The 21549-nt window shown below is 36.9% G+C and overlaps 2 protein-coding genes across 6 annotated transcripts in view; one reads left to right on the top strand and one right to left on the bottom strand.

Annotated features, from left to right (window-relative positions):
* LOC117576853 (uncharacterized) overlaps positions 1 to 5022 on the bottom strand; it is a 124514-nt gene extending 119492 nt beyond the window's left edge. The window contains exon 1 of one of the 5 annotated variants that reach the window (XR_007955693.1): positions 4914 to 5022. The gene's annotated coding sequence lies outside the window, so the exon portion shown is untranslated. The remainder of the gene's footprint in view (positions 1 to 4913) is intronic. The other 4 variants (XR_007955694.1, XM_052008675.1, XM_052008674.1 and 1 more) reach the window with 4 other exon arrangements.
* A 5419-nt stretch (positions 5023 to 10441) lies between these two features.
* Positions 10442 to 21405, top strand: LOC117577799 (phospholipid-transporting ATPase ABCA3). Its single transcript, XM_034262726.2, has 9 exons — positions 10442 to 11371; positions 11439 to 11582; positions 13091 to 14383; positions 14977 to 15791; positions 16446 to 16783; positions 16839 to 17162; positions 18508 to 18895; positions 19685 to 20425; positions 21136 to 21405. The coding sequence occupies exons 1-9, from the start codon at positions 10502 to 10504 to the stop codon at positions 21335 to 21337; spliced, it is 5115 nt and encodes a 1704-aa protein (XP_034118617.1). The 5' UTR covers positions 10442 to 10501; the 3' UTR covers positions 21338 to 21405.
* The last annotated feature ends 144 nt before the right edge of the window (positions 21406 to 21549 follow it).

The following is a 21549-nucleotide window of genomic DNA, read 5'->3' as shown; positions in this document are numbered from 1 at the left end:
CTTTTGCTTTGATTTAGTTTTTCGGCTTAGCTGCGAAATTTACTTGGACAGCAGCTCGAGGCAAAAAGCCAAACAGACCGCAAGATTTTGCTCCCATCTTCCAACTATCTCCCTCTCTATTACTCTCTCTGTCTCGTTCTAGCTGTCTATGTGTGTGTGTGTGCTTGTGTGTGCTTATGATTTAGTTCTGCCGCAGTTTGGGGACCTTGAAAATATTGCAGCGCATTGTTTGCTGTTGTTTTACGTTTTTTTTTTTTTTTCTCTTTGTTGCCCACTTTTTTTGTTTTCGTTTTTCTTTTTTTTTGCCTCAACCGCAACGCAAATGCGCCACACAGGCGACTTGCTAAAGATGTGCTGCATTCTCTATACCCTGTGTCGGCTACCCAAATGGGGTATATTCGATTAAGAGTATTTATGATTGCAATTGCTTGCAAAGATAGGTCAAATTTCATTCCAAATTCAATCATTAAATCGTTTGTATTGCTTACAAATAAATTGATATATTTAAGGATAATCTTAAATGGAATTTGATGTAATTATAAGTTTTGATATGACTCTATAAATCATTTGTATTAAATTTCCATACACTTGTTAAGTTTTTAATTTAATTTAAGAAAAGATATTTTCTCAAATGTTACGTTTACATATAAGTTATTATGTATGAAATCATCTGCCGTGAAATATTTCGCGATAAATGTAATTTAAAAATATATTATTTTCAAATCAGCCTTGCAATATATGAAGCTGCTCTTCTTCTCTATCTTATACTTCATTTTATGATAAATGTATTTAAAAATGTTGTATTAAATTTTCTGCAAATTATTTTAAACACAATCTAGTTTTAATTTTTATTGGTAATGTATTTTTAAAGTAATGAACTAACGTTTACCTAATTATATGATAAATAACATACATTTATTTGTATATTAAAAAAAAATTAAATGTATTTAAATGTTATATGTACTTGCAAATTGAGTTAAACTTTTTTAATTGTATATACAGTGTAATTTCAAATGGTTTTTCTACGCATTTCATGAAGTGCATTTCAAGCTTTTTTTCGACACTATATTTTGCAGTAGAAATGTAGCATACTTTTCAGCGCCAGTTGCTGTAGCTGCCAGAGAGAGAGAGAGATAGGACAGTCGAGGCAATTAGTGTCGAGGGTAAAGGGCAACTGACAAGTCGTGCCAAGTTTTGTGTGCTGCCGCTCAGATGCTGCGCCTTTTGCCTTGGCTTGGCTTGGCTTCGCTGCTCGGACAACAAACGTGCAACATGGCGTGGCAACATTTGTCCTGCGTCCTTGCTGCCTGCCGCCTGGCTGCCCTTTTCTATTTTTCTACTGTTTTTTTTTTTTTTGTGTTGTCTGTGTGCATTCGGCTTGACAGTCGCAGTAACCAAAAGTTCGCTTTGTACCTTTTGTTTTTGTTGCGCTTTACTGATTTCTATCTTCAACTCTCCCTCTCTCACACTCTCTCTGTCTTGCTCACTCTCACTCTCGCCATCTGTATGGCTGGTTTTGTGCTTTGGGAGCATTTTGAGGCATTTTTCTCGAGATGCATTATTAAAATACGTTGTTTGGCCCTTTTCAGCGAAGGCGTTGAACAAATCTCGACGAGTCATTTTGGCGCCCAACCTCGTCTTGGCCTTCACCCCAAACATTCTGCCACCTCTCCAGCCTCTCCATATCTCCACTCCTCCCCCGTCATAATGTCTGCAGGCGTCGTTGAAACCGCAATAAATTTTCAGCCACAATTATCTTGTTGCGCATAACTTTCAATCGGAGTTAATTGTTTGACTCACAAAACTTTGCAAATAGTTTTGGATATTGAAGGCCTTAACCTCCCCCATCCCCCATTCCCCACGCCCCTAACTCATCGAAAAGCCATAAACAAAATCAACAGAAAAACAAAAAAAAAAAACACAGAAACAAAACTTGCAAATAATTTGCGTGTGCGTTAGAAACTGGTTTTGATGTGGGCGTAGAATTGTGATTCCCCCAAGCCCCCCACCCCCCCCAAAAAAATTCATTGTTAACGAATGGGGTGTTATCTATACTGATTGGCAACACTGGTTGGCATATAAATTAGCCACAGAATGTGTGCGTGTGTTAGAGAAGGGATTATTGATCGCTTAACATCGGCTGAAACACACACAATTTGCATAACATGGAGGCTAAATAAATTACATATGCCTATGACAGTGGGTTAAGCGCTTCGATTACCGATAAATTATCTATCGATAAGCTCCCCCCCTCCCCCTCTCCACACTAAATGATTAATTAAGCTCAACAGTTGAGCTGCGGATTTATGTTTTTGCATTTCAACAAAATAATTTCTATTTAACGATCGGGACATTAATCAAGCTCTATATTCGAAATAAGAACAGGTAATAAATATAACTATGTATATCAATTATTTAAATGCCATTTTCCATGTCGCAAAGCGAACAACGAACTTTGATTAAAAATGCAAAACAAAGGTTGGAAAATGAATAGAGCTAATATGAGTGTGCGGAGGGGTTTCGCCATTATAATAAGCGCATTGTCGTCGGTCGGCGCTATAGCTAAACAGTTATATGTATAGTATAGTATGGTAGTAGTTGGTAAAGTAAAAGTAAAGTAAAGTAATACACACTGACCTGACCTACTCTCCGGTTTCAAGCAGAACAGCACGTCGAACGGGAACAGCGATGCACAGCGGTTGGCGGTAACAGAAAAAAAAATTATATATATATATATATATATATAATACGATATATATAAAACGGTTACAAAGTGGAAAACAGAAAAAAAAAGAACAACAAATTTCGTTATAGAAAATAACTATGTAAGTGGCAAGTTGTTATTGTTGTTGTCGCCGTAAGTTTATAGTATGGTAAGTACGTAGAACTATAGTCGCGAGTATAGTACGAATAAAACATATACATATATAGAGCGTATATATGTATGTATATTGGAGTGTTGTATGGAACCCAAAAGTCGACCGCACAGCGCGCACTGTTGAAGTCGGTTTTGGGTCCTGCTGTGGGAAAGGAACTGGAACTGGAACCGGCCGGAAGACGCGACACGAACTGCGGAGAACGAAGAACGGAGGGCGGAGAGTGGAGGGCGGGGCGACGAGACACACGCGATGAAGGCAACAGAAAGCGACTTTTGCCTGACGGACTGTTGCGTGTTTTGCTGGGAGCCAAAACAACTTTGATGTACTCTCTTGTTGTTATTATTACTCTTGTTGTTGTTGTTGTTGTTGATGTTGTTATTGTTGTTGTTATGGCTTCTCTATATAGTTTTCTATTGTATTACATTTTATGCGGCTTGACAAAGCGCTGCCACTTAGACAACTGCTTCAACTTGCCATTGTTGTTGTTGGTGGTGTTGTTGTGCCCTGCTTGTTGTTCTTGCTATTATTATTAGTATTATTATTATTGTTATTTAATATTTATAGTGCGGCCGCAACGGCAGCTTCTACACTCGAGGCGTCAGCAAAGACATTATTAGCTATATTGAACGTTGCTACTCAGATTACACTAAGCCAAAGCGAGACGGCACCACAAGCTGCAACTGCCTGTCGATCACACTCTCACTATACTCACGCCTTCTCACTCAAACTCACCCCCACTCTTTGTTTGAGCTGCTGTCAGGCGAGAGAAAGCGACTCATCAAAGCAAACAAGAAGAACAATAAGAATGCGTAAATCGCGACTTTGCTTTTGTGTTCTAATTCTTTGCCAATTAACCGTAAACGGCTTGAGAAACACACACACAAAACGCATTACGAATTGCGAATTGTGTTTGCAAAAGCAATTGGAACTGCTGCAAATATGCAAAAGCAAAAGCAAATATGTAGGTAGCAACGTTCGAATGTAATGAAGCACAGAACGTGGAAAAAGAGAAGTGGGGAAATTACGCCACCTTGCTGATCTCATAATAAATCGAGAAAATTATACGCTATACGCTACTGCAATTAGGAATTATAAATTCACAAATACTTGTAGTAATTGTCATATTATTTTATACGTCGCTTTTCAAATTTGATAATGACTTGACCTTGGCCTCTATTTTTGTTTCCTTATTTTCACCTCGATATAAAAAGATACTAATACGTGTTGATCATAATAATAATGATCTCACAAGGTGAACAAATTATTATAGTATTTGTATGCCGTCTTTTTTATAGACTAAATTATTCGATAAGTCACAAATCAGAAAAAAAAAAGTTTTGCATGCGTCAGCAAAGGTCGTTTTTGTTTAAACAAATAACACAAATAATTGTGTCAACTATTTAGTAAATCTATTTGTTTTTAGTCAACAACGAAACTAGCAGCAACAACGAGATCACAACAAATAATCACCAAAATCAAGATCAATGTCGATTAGAAGCTACGCGTGTTTGTTCTCTCTCACTCACGTCCTCACTATTGTCGTTCTTTTTACGTACACAAAAATAAAACTGTTAGAAGACGGAGAAGGCGGAGTGAAAAAAAAAAACAGTTTGATCTCATCGAAATATGCATAAAGCGCAACAGCAACAACAATAACAGAAGCAACACAATCGCGAATTCTTTCTTTTTTCCAGCAGCCGCGTCACTTTTCAACTTGAAGATGATTTAATAGTCACACAATCAAAAAAAATATTTGAAAAAAAATGTAAAAAAAAAAATACAACACAAAAAATACAATTTGTAGAAACAAAGCAAAGCGACTTTCGCGTATGGAGCAAAAAAATAAACAACAACAACAACAATCACACGTTTTTAATAATTAGCACTTGAATTGTTAAATATGCGAGTCTTGTTTTTTTGTGTTTATTATTTTATGTTGTTTCCATTGTTTTTGTTAATTATTTTTTTGTGCATTGTTTGTGTTTTGATATTGAAAGCCGCTTGGGCAAAAAGAAAAACGCAGCTCGCAAACATACGTCAAAATATGCGCCAAATAAATACGAACGAACGACGTGAAATGAAAGACCGCACAAACACCTAACACCTTTGATGCTTCGATTCGCACTGAAACGGCCAGACAGCGACACAGACAGCAAGCGCCTCAGTCAAAAAAAAAAAAAAACCAAAAAACCGGTCGCTATTCGTTTCGTTCGGCTTTCGGCTCGTGTGACGTCGTACAACGTGCTCGTTTAGGCTATGTTCGTTCGTTTCGTTTCGTTTTGCTGGAACACACGAATGCCGCAATGACGGGGAGCCTGCCCTAGCTATCTCCCCCGCCACACCTCTTCCCAATCGGTGCATCATTCGCTGCCTAGCTCCATTTCGCCTACCTCCCCCTCTCGCTCTGTCTGCCCCTGGCCCTGTGCGTTGTGCTCTGTCGCACGGTGACGTTTTCAATGCCAAGCAAGCAGCTGTTTGCCGTACGTTTGTTTTTGTTGTTATTTTTCTTTACGTTTTTTTTTGGCGGCAGCTTCTGACGCTGACGCTCTGCCGACTGCAGTGTTGCTCTACTCCGACTAAGATCAATGCAAAGCCAAGAAATGTTAACGAAACATGCACTTCATTTTCGTTATGTTACTTGTATTCTTATTAGCAAATATAAATAATCTTGTCACTAGCTCCGTTTCATTGTTGTTTTGCTTCATTAGTGATGGCAGTTAAGACAAATTCATTAGCACGACGCAACATTAATTAACGTATGTATATGTTAATTTCGCATTTAGAAGTTTATCGCTAACTTAGCTTTAAAAAATATATACGTAACTAATATTTGGTAGCTTCATTTAATTTAATTGAAAAGTAATTATTGCAATTGGCAAAAAGGTGCAAGAGGTGCGTGAGTGCATTCGTGTTGTCATCTCTACTCAAAAGTACCGCTAACCATGTTTCACTTTGTCTTCTCCTTTGGTTATCTGCACTCTTCACTCTAGAAGCCACGAGGCCAGCTTCAATATTTAAGACGCGTCATGTGCTAATCTATTCGTTAGAGTGGCGCAGCACTAAAGCGATAAGCTCTCACTCCCTCTGGCACATTTAGTTGTGTGCAAAGAGGCAAATGCGTAGTGTGCTGAGATAAGATTCAAGGCATCATTGGATTTGATTAAATGAGAATAAGCTAGTTTTAAAAGTTAGCAATACGTTAGCTGTACTTATTTCCTAGTTCAAATAGAAATTGTAATATTTTTTATGATACTTTGCACATATGTACATAACTAATACGCCCCGTTGCACATACGCATCACCTACACATAACTGGTTCGGCGCGCTTCATTCAAGCAATCCCGATGAAGTGAACCAAACCCCTCCCCTCTATTGCATTATCGACTCTACTCCAATGTACTCCCCCCTCCCATCGCTTCTTGCTTTCCACAACCATTCTGTTCTATGCGGTTTTGTTCAGCTTGCAGACCGGTTAAGTTTGCTTTTCGCTTAATCGACCATCTCACTTCGATATTCATTGTGCACTCTTGCACTTGAGCTCGATTTCCACTTTGTCATCCCCCCCAAAGCTGGCAATTATTTATAGATACACCATCAAAATTTGAGTGAACCGCAATAAGAAATGAAAGAGCAATGACTTTGATTTGTTATTTCGCGCAAAATAAACAAGATTATCAGAAATGTGTTAGAGAGATTAATGCATTAGTCTAGGCAACATACATAAGTAAGTTCATTGTGTATTTCTTATCAATAGAGTAATAGAAATATTGTGTCTATTTTCTTAGAAATATAGACGCAAAGCGTGTCAGTTGTCTAGGGTTGTCAACGCACTACAAAAATGAGGCTGGCACCTTTTGTTCACAGCTCTGCCAACTTGTCGCTCGCTAACTGTATTTCTTACTGTTCGCTTTCGCTCTCTCTCTCTCGCTCTCTCTCTTAAAGTTAGTTTCTATAAACACAATTTTCAAGTTCAACATGCGACGCATGCTTCATTTTAATCATATACTCGCGGGCATTGTTTTTGTTATTTTCATTGTTATTGTTATTGTATTTGTTGCTATTTTTGCCCTTTGCTGGTCATTTATGAATGTTGTTGTTGCCGTTCGCATTTAATATGCTGCCTTTATTATACCCTGTAGGCATACAAAACGCACAAAATCGTATCATAAAAATGTCAGCATGTGCTTACGATTCCTTTTCATAGAATCGAATTTCCAGTTAAATTTATTATTTCGAGACTGGCATATTACACGACAAAATCGTGTAGGGTATTTATTTATTTCTTGATTATCTATTTTTTTACTTTTGTTTGTTTATTTTTAATTTCTTGTTTATTTACCTTTTTAATTATAGTCTTTTTATTAACTTGTTCCCTTTTTTTTAATTTTTTGGCGTATAACTAGTAAATATCGGATGGGCTTCTTATTTATATTTTGTATTTTTTGTTTTGCATTTATTCATTTTTTTTTAATTTTTAGGCGTCAGCTTTTTAATAGATTTAAAGCTAACTTTTTTCCTGCATTGTCAATAAACTATTGATTATATTATGACAATCTTGTATTTTTTACAGGTCATAAGCTAAATCGATCGACTATTAAAATTGTACGAAAAGGAACTACAAAACTGGCTCATTAATAAATGTGGCCGCTAATATTTTATAGGGTATTCGTTGGTCGAGCAAATTGCTTGGACATTGAGTCGCCTAGATTTTTCACGTCACACATAGTACATATTGTATTTTTATGGACATTCTCATGCAGCCTAGAGCATAATGCTCTCATATAGCTACAACTACTACTAATACAACTACAACTACTTCTTCTATATACCATGTGTGTGTGTGTGTGTGTGTGTGTGTGACGTACCTATATATCAAGAGATAACTGTCGCTGTAATGTAATGTAGTCCATTTGCGACAAATATGCGCAGGCCAAAAATGCTCGGACATTGTACGCTATACAATAGGAGAAATTGTTCGCATATTCATGACCGAATTACCCACATTCAGAAGCTACACACACACACATAAACAGAGAAACACACACAGACACACATACGAACACATACGTAGCTGGAGTAGAGTCGCCATTTGTGGACAGCAGAACAAACAAAACCATTGAAAGGCACGCAAATCTCAGCTATGACCAAAATATTTGCCAAAGTTCGTGGAGCGCACCAAAAAAAAAAGTCAACAAAACCAACAACAAGCGAGAGAGAGAGAAGGAGACTGGAAAAGAGTGTAAGAGAGCGGAATGTGTGTGTGTGAGTGCCAAGAAATCAAAGTGGAGCGGATATATTAGACAGACCAAAGAGGCCAGCAGCAATCGGACAGATCGGCAGCTTTAGCTGTATATATGTACATGTCTGTGTATGCACATATTAACGTCACACCCACAACACACACACATCCGCACACACAAGCTCTACTCACATGACGCTTGAACCAACTATGTCTATATATTTGCCATCTCTCATTTCGGTTTGTGGCCCAATAAGCACAAAGACAAGCATCCATAAAGTACACACACACACACACATACACACACATGCAACCTTTCACACACACACACACACACACATACGCTCACACTTACATATAGTTGTCCATGTCGATATCGTTTTTGGACACTAATATTTGCCAAGCGTAAAGTAATAAAATATTTCTTCGGTCAATAAATGCAATTGAATGTGAAAAGAGGCAGCGACCAGTCAAAATACCAACAAATATGCCAAAATACGAAAATATAAAAAATAGTCTAGTCGCAGCGTGATTGACTTGCAGAAAATCCTAGAAATAATAATAATAATAATAATAATAATAATAATAATAATAATAATAATAATAATAATAATAATAATAATAATAATAATAATAATAATAATAATAATAATAATAATAATAATAATAATAATAATAATAATAATAATAATAATAATAATAATAATAATAATAATAATAATAATAATAATAATAATAATAATAATAATAATAATAATGATAATAATAATATATAATAATAATAATAATAATAATAATAATAATAATAATAATAATAATAATAATAATAATAATAATAATAATAATAATAATAATAATAATAATAATAATAATAATAATAATAATAATAATAATAATAATAATAATAATAATAATAATAATAATAATAATAATAACAATAATAAGAGTAGTATGATATATTATGAATGTATTGCTATATCCATATACCAAATATACCATTTAGTATATTTTAGTATTTTTGCAGTATAGGTTAAGGAATACTACCGCACTGTTGCGGGTATTTCTGAAATTTAAAGCAAATGGGTAGTTCCCTATGTCTGCCTAAAGCTACCCTACTTGTAATATTGTGCAGGGTATCAAAGGGCAAGACAAGCGACAGATAAAATCGAATACTGCATGCGCTGCAAATATCAATTGAAATTCAATTATTGACCAAGGTATTCGTCGGCATAGATTGGACCCTATTGAAAGCAGAGTGTGAGCATAATACGGGAAGTTGAAATCAATTGGTTGCTAGTAGTATAATAATGATCTGCCAATTGTGGCGCATATGATTCATACAGACTTTTGCTTATCGATTTCCTTTTATTATAGAGATACAATATGATACGATATTGGAGAACCAGCATCATTATTGGTGCCTTAAGTAAATATAGTACATCGATTGTTTGATGTGTAAACTCGACTAGCTCAAAAACGATGGCAAACAAATCGCCATCGTTTTATTGTCATTTGTTGACTTTAGAACGCAATAAAACTGTTATGACAAAGGATGAATAAACGCTCCAACATGCTGCCAAAAATAACATGCAACGAATTCGGTCGCTCGGCAGGCACGACTGAACAAATACCCTGTAGTAAAACACTTTGTTTATCGAATGCGAACTCTGTTTGAAATAATGAGTTTTGTTGATTTTATAGAATTATCATACTAGAAAAGAAATCTAAAATAAAAACTGTATTTAAAGATGTTAAATTAAATATTAAATAGTTTGGCTTAAAAATGTATATATTATAATTGAAAATAATTATAAAAATAAACCATTTGTTCTTCAAATGTAATTTTAATAAAAAATGTTCCATAATTATAAACATAATCTAAAAAAAACAGCCTAAACAATCAAAGTATATATTGATTTAAGCATTTCAAATATTAAAAGAAATAAAATTAAAATAGATTAAAAATGCAAAATTTGCTATATTAAAAATAGTTATAAGAAAGTAAAGCAGCTTAAACAATCAAAGTATGATTTAAAATTTTCAAACATTAAAAAAATTGTATTAAAATAGTTTTATTAATACAAAAAACTTGTTAGGAATATAAAGATAGTAAAGTAATAAAAAAAAATATAGATACAAAATTGAATATTCTTTTAAGGACTTGCATACCCCAAGGAAAGTATATTGCGGGGTATAAGCATGCTTCATTGGAAATTGGGGAACAAACTGACCAGCTTTAAACGGATGTAATAGGAAAACGAATGAAGTGAGCGAGAATAAATTGAAAGATACTCAGATAGTATGTTAGTTGAAGCCTTGTTGAGCTGCTAACAAAGCAAGCGACGAAAAGTTCTCAGAGTTCTCTCGTTGTAACGCACTTAAAATGAGCATTCGCAATTATCTGGAGAGATTCATTCTGCTCACTTGGAAGCTGAACAAGACACAATGGAACCGCAAAATTGAGCTACTCTGGCTGGTGTTTGCCCCAACGTTGCTCTGCATCATTGCGGTTGCCATGCGAATGCAGATCGATGTATCGCCAAGATTTAATCATCTTTACGATCCGATTGATCTCGATAAGAGCTGGACGAATTTGATTGACACACTCCTCGAACGGGAAAAGATACGCGCAGAGAGTAATATGAGTAATAATGTGTTTGTTCCGCAATTGGTGATTGCCTGGGCGCCCAAGGATTATAATCTATTTCATAAGATTATCAATTTAACGTCAACGGAATTGCCAAAGATGGAGTTCAAGCATTATGCGTCGTGTGAACAAGTCATCGATGCAATGACCCAAGATTCGTTATTCTCGGGCATTTGTTTCGATAAGAGCATGACTGATAAGAATTTCAATTTTGATGAAAATCGTATCGATGATGATGTGTTGATACCGCACTTTAACTACACCATCATATTCCCGAGTGAGTTGCGCATTTTCAGTGGCAGCTTTCTGGGCAACAATTGGAAGACCATCTACAATGATGATCCCAAGACGAGCATTGTCCGACGCCTCAATAATCCACATAGCGATGGTGATGTTTGCTACGTTCTTGAGGGTTTCATTAAAATACAAAAGGCCATCTCAGAGAATTATCTAAGGATTGCCAGCCAGAAATCGATTCCGAAAATAATTCTGCGTCGCTTTCCCGTCGATGGTCGCGTTCAGGATCCGTTGATGAACTATATTAATCGCGGTCTCCCCTTGCTCATTGTCGTTGGCTATATGTTTCAGGCTCAGATACTTGTCTGGGTTGGTATTACTTTGAATCAACTTGCTCAAGTTGTTAGTTTTAATTTCGTTTTCTCATTTCGTTTAGCAAATTGTGCAGGATAAACAGCAACAGATGCGCCTTTTTCTCATTAACATGAAAATCAGCAACTTTATCCATTTCACTGCCTGGTTCGTCAAGGGTTTAATCTACAGTCTTATCAGCACTTTCTTTGTTACGCTTGTTGTTAAGGTATTGTATAAGTTATTTTATATTTCTTTTCTTCAGTCGTATATTGCTGCTCGAACTTTAAAAGCTTATAATGAAAAATAGATTTTATTTAATTATTTTCGACTTTATTGTATTTTATATTTATTGATTACGATTTACACAGACTCAAATTTTATATTTGTTTAACAATCTCGTATATCTATCTATACATGTAGTTATATATTGAGTAATATACCATACATTCATCTTGGTATATTTATGTAATTTTTCGATATAGTAATGAAGTGATGTGGAAATAAAATTCACATATTAGTAATTAGAATATTAACATATATTATCAAACGAATTAAGAAATTAAAACTATATAAAAGTCATGCTTATAAAATACTAAAATGTATATTTGGTATATGTTTTAATATATCGTTATAGTAAATGTTCATTTTACCAAATATACTAAATTAATATATAACAAGTAAGAAAGTTACAGTCGAGTGTGCTCGACTGTGAGATACCCGCTACCCATTTTTATTAAAGGCAAAATATTGCGGTATCATTTTCAAAATATACCGAAAATACTTAAAAAATACTAAAAATATACCAAATGGTATATTTGGTATATCGATATAGTTCACCATTCAAAATATACCATAGACGGCACAATGTACCAGATTGTCGGCCAAAGCAACTCAGACCCCTAGTAAGTAGGCGTTTTTGCCCATACAAAAGTATTTCTTTAATAACTTCCACAATTTTTATTTGATCGCAACCAAATTTTCAGGAATCATAACTACTACAGTAATTATTGTATGTACCAAAATTTGTGTAGCTCTAGCTTTAAAATTACACTTGTTATTCAATTTTTTTGATTTGCTGGGGGCGGAAGTGGGCGTGGCAAAAATTTGAAACAAACTTGATCTGCGTGCAAACATAACAAATGCTGTCGAAAAAAAATTATAGCTCTATCTCTTATAGTCTCTGAGATCTAGGTGTTCATACGGACGGACGGACGGACGGACAGACGGACAGACGGACAGACGGACATGGCTATATCGTCTCGGCTGACGCTGATCAAGAATATATATACTTTATAGGGTCGGAGATGCCTCCTTCTACCTGTTACATACATTTCCTGCCGGCACAAAGTTATAATACCCTTCTACCCTATGGGTAGCGGGTATAAAAATACTAATATGCACATTTCATATACCAATATAGTGAAACATAGTATGTATGGCATTATACAAAATGCAATTTTTACGAAATTTGCCAAATTAATATACCAAAAATACTAAAAATACTTTGGTATAACGATATACTTCGACATATGCCAATAGTTTAGTAGTATTAGTATAGTAGTATTAGTATTAGTATATCTTAATATTTTTGGTATATTCATTTGGTATATTTTAACGATAATGGCAGACGTCTCAATGTCGAGCACACCCAATCATAATATTTGATTGCAATAGTATTATTGTTTATATACATTTATAAAACATACCAAAAGTAATATGCTAAATACTTCGCAGGTGCACTGGAATAACGAGCACAGTCTGCTGACACAGACACCGTGGCACATTGTGGTCCTAGTTCTGTTCACCTATAATGTGGCCGGGACTAGTTTCAGCCTGATGATGGCCTCGTTCTTCAAGAACAGCGGACTGGCCATTCGAGTGCTGACCATAGTGTGGCTGCTCACCTACATACCGTTCTTTGTGCTGTGGAACAATCGCGAGCAGGGGGTGAAGATCATTCGCTATGCCTCGCAAGCGTTGCCCAACACCGTGCTTGCGCTCATCTGCGAGGGGATCATTGAGCGTGAGGTGATCTTCGATAAGAAATGGGTCGATGAGGGCTATGCCTTGGACTCTGCCGGCGATCGCGTTCATGTCTATTCGGGTTCGATCATATTCCTGATCAATGCGCTCGTCTTTTGCGCCATCGGCATCTATATGGATGTGTGGAACACTGGCGAATCAGGCGGGACGCGCAAACGTCACATTCCGGCGCCGACACACAGCGGTGACTTTACGTTTCAGGATCGTGACGATAGCTTTATGCCGCAGGGCTCACAGGCGGCCGGCATTAAGGCCACCAAGATCTATGAGGTGGAGCCGTCGCATCGCCGCTTCAAAATCAAAATCAAGAAACTGTGCAAACGTTATACGGCCAACAGCCGTGGAGCACTCAACTCCTTCACCTGGAATGTGTACGAGAATGAGGTCACGGTGCTCATGGGCCACAATGGTTGCGGCAAGACGACGCTGCTGAAGATCTTGGCGGGTCTGTTGGAGCCAACGCGTGGCCTGGTCATGATCGCCGATTATAATATACAAACGGAGCGACAAGATGCAACCATGCAATTGGGTTTGGCATTGAGCAATAGTTTTCTGGTGCCCGATTTCACCGTCTCCGATCAGATACGCTTCATTTGTCTGGTCAAAGGCGCCTCCCGGTCGATGGCCACCCAAGAGATCGATCTGTACACACAGCGCTTGCAATTGGAGAACTTCAAGCAAACAAAAGTCAAGAATCTGAGCGCACAACATCGAAGTCTACTTTCCATTGCTTGTGCTTTTGCTGGCGGCAGTCCGATCATACTGATCGATGATCTGCACTGTGATCTCGATTTGCCGTCGCATTCGCTCATCTGTGCCCTCATCAACGAGGAGAAATCACGTCGCACCATCATCTTGGTGTCGAACTCAACGGCGCTGGCCAATCATCTGGCCGATCGGTTGGCGATCATGTCCAATGGCGAGCTTAAGTGCACGGGCACCAAGCCCTTTCTGCGCAATATGTACGGTCATGGCTTTCGATTGGTGAGTTACAGTATCTATATACCAAATATGCAATTGGGTACATTTTTAGAATTTTTATTTGGTTTATTTATTTTGTAAGGACACGGATTTCAATTGGCTTTCAATAGCTTTGATTTTAGTATTTAGTATATTTATATCTATGGTGTATTTTAAATTCAATACTCATCGCTATACCAAGTATACATTGAGGTATATTTTTCTATTATTTCGGTACATTTCAAGAATAATACCGCATTGTTGTGCTTGTATTAAAAATGGGTATGAAGTCAATATACCAAATATTACCTTTGGTATATTTTTAGTATTTTAGTGATATATTAATGTGACATATTCTAAAACTAGTACCGCACTGTTTTTCTTTTATTCACAATAAGTAGCGGGTATTGTATAGTCAGGCATACTTGACTGTAGCTTTCTTATGTATTTATTTTTATATTTAAATTTCTGCAACTGATCAGTGACTACTTTTCCCTTTTATGCCATATACAATTTATGGACCGTGATCCTCAATCTGAAAATCTGTAATCCAGATCTTCGTTTTACCAAAATTCATGCTGTTATATTCAAATACCATTTTCAATTCTCTTTGTCAGACACTTGTCAAGGGCAAGTCTTTTGATTTCGAGGCGCTGAGTAATCTCTTGACCAAATATCTTCCAAGTCTAACGATGGAGAGCGACATTGGCTACAAAGTGACGTTTGTGCTGGAGAATAAATACGAGGATAAGTTTTCCGATCTATTCGATGAACTCGAAGACGAGATGGGCAATCTGGATATTGTTAGCTTTCGTTTGCGTGACACATCATTGGACGATATATTTTTGCGCTTCGGTTCCGAGGAGGGCGATATGACACCCGAGCCGGCGACACTGATCGAGGACTATAAACTGGTTGTCGAGGATAGCGACATCAATGTTAAGGCAACGGGAAAGAAATTAATTTTATTGCATTTGTATACATTGCTGTACATGCGTTGGGTCTTCAATAAGCGACAAATACCCATTCAAATTATTTCTATGGCCGCTTTGCTATTTGCCACCACTTGCACATTTTCTGCGGTCTTGATCTATGGCAAAAATTATGAGCTGACATCTTTGTCCTTCAATCTCACGCAGTTCAAGTTTATCAATGCATTTGTCGAGATCCTTTCGGAGAATGTCGATGTCCTCGAAATGCAAGAGTTCTTCAACGAGTTGCTCTTCTGGTACGATGGCAACGTAAAGATCGTCAATACCGAGGACATTAACGATTACTATCTGCTGCAGCAGAATGATTTCACCAAAGTGGTGAACTTTAAATACATGTTCGGTGCCTCGTTCAGCAGCGATTTGATAACCGTGTGGTTCAACAACATTCCCTTGCATGCTGCGCCCTTTGGCCTCAATCTGGTGCACAATGTTGTGGCAAGGTAAATATGAAACTCCAAGTAGATAAATTACCCATTGTTAGGTGATTAATCAATCAACTCAATTTATGGCTTCACTATATTCAATTTCGTTTTGACTTTTGATTGCTATTATATATGAACTCGGGTCAATAAACAATATTCTATAACGAGTAGCATTCAAAAGATGAACTTACCGTAGCGACTAACAGTAACGAGCAAAAGTAACGAGTAGCATTCGTAAACTGAAGTAACAGTAGCAAGTAATAAGTGAGATGAAAAGCAACGAGTAATAGTAATGATAACAATACCGAGTAAGAATGCCGTGTATTAATAACGAGTAATAGTAACAGTAACGAGTAACCGTAATAAGTAGCGGTAACGAATAGCATTAACGATTAACAGTAGCGAGCAAAAGTAGCGAGTAATAATGGCAAGTAACACTAACGAGTAACGTTCTTAAAATTAAGTCATAGTAGCAAGTAATAAGTGAAAAGAAAAACGACGAATAAAAATAGCGATAACAGTAGCGAGTCACATTGACCAGAAGTAGTAAAGTATTTGTAACGGGTAATTAAACGAGTAAAAGTAACGATTAGCAGTAATGAGTAACAGTACTGAGTAATATCAACGAGTAACATTAACCAGTATTAAGTAACGAGTGATTGCTTTCTGCAGACGCTTCTTTCACGATGAGGCCTCAATTGATGTGGCCCTACGTCCGCTGAAATTTCAAACGGTCGCCAACACAATACCTCAATCGCCGCTCTCGCTGGGCAGCCTGATGGCGATCAATCTCTCGTTTATACTCGGCATAATGTGGGCTGGTCTGGCGGTTAGCACAATACTGGAGCGCACATTCAAGAAGCAACAGTTTGTTGCTGGCGTAAAGCTGCACATCTATTGCATAGCTCTGTTGTTCTTCGATATGGTGCGAATTATCGTCATCAGCTTTGTTCTGATTGTGGTTATAGCCTTCTATGCGAGTCCAACGAAACACGACTACTCGCTTTATGGTAAGGACAAAACAACAATTCAATAACAACTATCTTACTCGCTCTGACCTGGCAGGTTGGATCTTTTTGGTGGTGGTTCTGTCAAGCATTTCCATAGTGACATTATCGTACTTTTTGTATGCGATATTCAAGGAACCAAACTATGCATTCATTATCATCTGTCTGTACAATCTGTTGGGTATTATTATATTCACAATCAGTGTGGGCGACGAACTATCCGATATGAATAATATCTATCAACCGCTGATACAATATACATTTGGTGAGATCATCTTTAAGCTGTTATATCTTTACGACTACAAATGGATGTGTCAAGATCCCACGGTGGAGTTTGTATCTCGGGACATTCTAAAGTGTCGCAGTACTCCAAATTGTTGCAGTTAAGTGGCCTCAGCACACAATTTCTATTGATAACTTTTTCTGCACACGAGCAGTGAACGAAAAATGTTTCGCTAGTTTTCCTTCCCATTGAGTTGGGGCTTTCCCAGCAAGTATCACAATCAATTTTTTTCTATACATATTTATCAATGATTCGATTATCTCTTAATTATTTTTAATTCTCTTCTCTTAATAATTTCTATTGCAAACTTTGTATTTAGTTAAAGCTATAAAGATTAAAGCTGAACAATTTCCATAAGATATACATGGTGCGTTCCAAAGTAAACAGGACTTTTTGAATCTAGCGCCCTCTGGTGGCGCCATATTTATGTCAACTGGTGCGTTAGAATCTGCTATCCTTTATCGACTTCCAGTAAAAATTTCATGACATTTAATCTATTGGAAGTGAAGTTATTGCCTTTTAAGTGTCAGTATGTTTTTGTCATCGGTGCGAGAATGAGCTTCGAACAAAAAACCCAACACTAAATTTTGTTTTAAAACTTTTACCGAAACGTTTCAATTGATGAAACAAGTTTATGGCGATGGTTGCCTATCCCGTAGCAGAGTGCACGAGTGGTTTCAACGTTTTCAAAGAGATCGTGTGGACATAAATGACGATGAACATGTGGGCCAACCAAAATCCGTGATCACAGAAAATTCCATCGAAACTGTGCGTGAATTCATAAAAAATCAGACGAAATCATCATTGAAATTAATGAAAATAGAATTGAACATCTCCAAAACATCGATTTATCGCATTTTGGCCGAACATTTGGGTGTGTGCACGGCTTGTTCCGCAGAAATTGACTGACGTCCAAAAATTGCTCAGAATTAAACATTCGAAGGACCGACTATTTGACCAAAAATCACATTTTAACCATCAACCACTCCCCGTATTCACCTGATATTGCACCGTGCAACTTCTACTTTTTCGGAAAAATGCATTTGCCGATGAAAGGAAAGCGTTCTGCAGACGTCGAGGCCATTCAAAAGGCTTGCACCGGCATACTGGAGGCCCTACCGGGCAACGAGCTAAAACACTCGTTCGACTTGCTTTTGGACCGTGCAAAAAGCTGTATTAAAGCAGAAGGAGACTATTTTGAATAATATAAATTGATTTTGCCGAAAAAGCTATTTGTTCTGTCTTTTTGTTAAAAGTCCTGTTTACTTTGGAACGCACCTTGTATTATGAGATAGTCAAAAAAAAAAAAAAATTTTATGTAAGATCTATAAAATGTAAGCAGAAATTTCGAAAGATGATAATACACATTTATTAAAAGATTTTATGGAAGCTCTGTTAAATTTAAACTTAAGTTACTAATACAGATTTTGTAATGCTTCCACAGTTCAGTACAACTACTTTTCGCGTGAGTATGGAATGATGTTTGATATGTTCATTCTAGCTCTGGGCATTTTTCTACCCTTGCTACTCTTCGTACTCGAGGAGCAATACATGCTGATGACCAACGGCTGCGCTGGCATGCCATTAAAGTGTATGCGTGATCGCAACGAGAAGCGACATCGCCGGCGACAGTGGCGAAAACTGCAACAACATCGCCGCCATCTTGGGAGTGATGGCAACTATTTGGTCGATGAATCGGTGTTGGCCGAGCGACTTCGTGTCGACAAGTTAACCGATCAACAGCGAGCCGAATTGGTTGTTGTCTGTCATGGCTTGGGCAAGAGCTATCGTCGCAAGGCTGTCCTCATACGCATCGATTTGTGCATTGAAAAGTAAGAGATCATTTTAACCATTTAACATTTAATACCAAATTGCACATAATTACATATATTAAAATGAATTTCATTATTGCAATTTTGGAATTCATTTATTAATTCTTAAGAACTATTTAATGAACTTGAATGTATTGCATATAACTGCAAATTTTGGATTGGTGCAAATTTGGGAATTCAGCAAAATTTATATTTTTCACAAATTATGTAATGCTTAAAAGCAAATTCAACAGAAGCATATAAAAATTTAGTTTTTTTGCTCTAAACTATAAAAATACTTTTACTGCATTGAATACAATTGCAAACTTTGGATTATTGCTCAATAAAAATTTTTAATATTTTTCATAAATTATTTTATGTTTAATAGAAAATGCAACACAATTATATAAAATTCTGTTTATTTGCTCTAAATTGAACTTTTAACTTGAATGCATTGCATTTAACTGCTTTTTTTAGATGAATGCAAAATTAGGGATTCGACAATTTTTAAATTTTTCATAATTTATTTATTGCATAAAAGCAAATTCAACATAATTAAATAAAGAGGTAATTTGTTTGCTCGAAACTGAAATTTTCAACATTAAAATTCAGCATTTATTTATTTGCTCTAAACTAAACATTTTACTTTAATGCATTGCATTAATAAAATTTGATATTTTTATGAAATATTTATTATCTTTACTACATACGATACTTATAAGCTTACACAAATAATACACACTCAACTTTTGTGTAGTATGTTAAGTTCCAGATACATTGCAGATAATTGCATCGAAATTTCTCTCTTAGATCGGAGTGCGTTGGCCTATTGGGTTACAATAATACGGGGAAAAGCACTTTAGTCAAGCTACTTGTGGCCGAAACAATGAAATCGCAAGGCAAACTCTGGATTGGCGGTTACAACATGGACACGCATCGATCCAAATGCTACTCCCTAATAGGCTACTGCCCACAGATGCAGAATTTTCCAGCGAAATTTACGCCACGCGAACTCATGTTCATACACGCCCGTCTGCATGGATTATCGAAAAAGGCGAGCACACAAATCTGCGAGGGATTGGCGCATTTGTTGGGCTTCTTTCAGTGCTATCGGCAATTGATATCGCTCTGCACCACCGGCCAGCAGCGACGCATTGGCTTCGCCTTGGCCATCTTGGGTGATCCGCTGTTAAGCTGCATCGATGGACCGCCCGGTGGCATTGATCCCATTGGCAAGCGTATCTTATACAGCCTAACATCCTATATGCAGCAACGTGGCTGCAGTTTTCTCTACACAAACCTCAGCGCCTCGGACTGTGAGCGCATGTGTCAGCGCACCCCGGTGCTCTTCGATGGTCAGCTGTGGACAATGGGCGCCCAGGAGGAACGCTATCGTTCCGGTTATTTGCTGGAGGTGCTTTTCAAGCGTAAGATCAACATGGATATCACCACCGCACGCTACACTTGGGATCGCATCAATCAGTTTCCGGCATCGCCACACAAAAAACTCGAACTCTTTATGCAAATGAAATTTCCAGACGCAACGCTGCAGTAAGTTTTAGCTTATTATACCCGCTACCCTTAGGGTATTACAACTTTTTGCTTACACTAAATCTATGTAAAAGGCAGAAGGAGGAATTTCTAATCCCATAACGTATATACATATCTTGATCAGCATCAACAGACGAGACGATCTAGCCATGTCTGTCTGTCTGTTTGTCCTTCTGTCCGTATAAACCCCTAGATCTTAGAGACTATAAAAGATACATATACATATATACTTTTTTTCGATAGCACTTGCTATGTTTGCACGCAAATCAAGTTAGTTTTACGACCAGTTAGTGTTACGATCAGACACAAAATGTAGAAGTTATTAAAGGAATATTTTTGTATGAATATTTTTTAAAAAACGCCAACTTACTACAGGTCTTAGTTGCTTTGGTTGACAGTCTGGTATATTTTCTACTCTATGAATATTTTGAATATAGACATACCAAATCTTGTTGTCGAGTCGTAGTTGCTTTAGCTGATAATCTGGTATGGTATGTGGTATATTTTGAATATTGTACTATATCAATATACCAAATATTGAAAGTAGTATATTTTGTAGTATATTTGCAGTATATTTTAGAATTGATACCGCGCTATTATCCTATTATTCAAAATAAGTATCTTACAGTCGAGCACACTCGACTCTACTTTCCTACTTGTTTTATTATAATAATAATTATTCTTTAATACGTGGTATTTGGTCACTGCAGGCATCTGGAGCAGGAGTCCATGTCGTTTTTGCTGTCCAGCGATACGACAAATTTCTCGGAAATCTTTCTCGCCATACGACGCGATGTCTTTGAATTGAACATTGAGGACTTCTACATAACACGCAATGTGGTCAGCGGCATTCATGTGAATCTATTCGATCGCTTGGCATTGCGTTCAGGTCGTGCCACAACTGACAACTGAAGAAGCAGCCCTCAACAAACATGATTTTTTGTGTTAAACTTATTTTTCTGTAATAATACAATGTTTAAAAAACCGTTACATGTCTGTACTATGTCAGTTAACATGACCATGTTAAGTTTAACAGTGCTTGTCATGCGACTAAAAGCTGACTGATATGACACGCCTCGCTTCGTTTCCGTTAAGCAGTTCAAACTGAAAACAAAATTCAAAAT

This window comes from Drosophila albomicans, chromosome X (assembly GCF_009650485.2).
Source record: "Drosophila albomicans strain 15112-1751.03 chromosome X, ASM965048v2, whole genome shotgun sequence".
Taxonomy (NCBI): domain Eukaryota; kingdom Metazoa; phylum Arthropoda; class Insecta; order Diptera; family Drosophilidae; genus Drosophila; species Drosophila albomicans.
The sequence above is the reverse complement of the archived record's forward strand: the minus strand, read 5'-3'. Positions and strand labels throughout refer to the sequence as shown.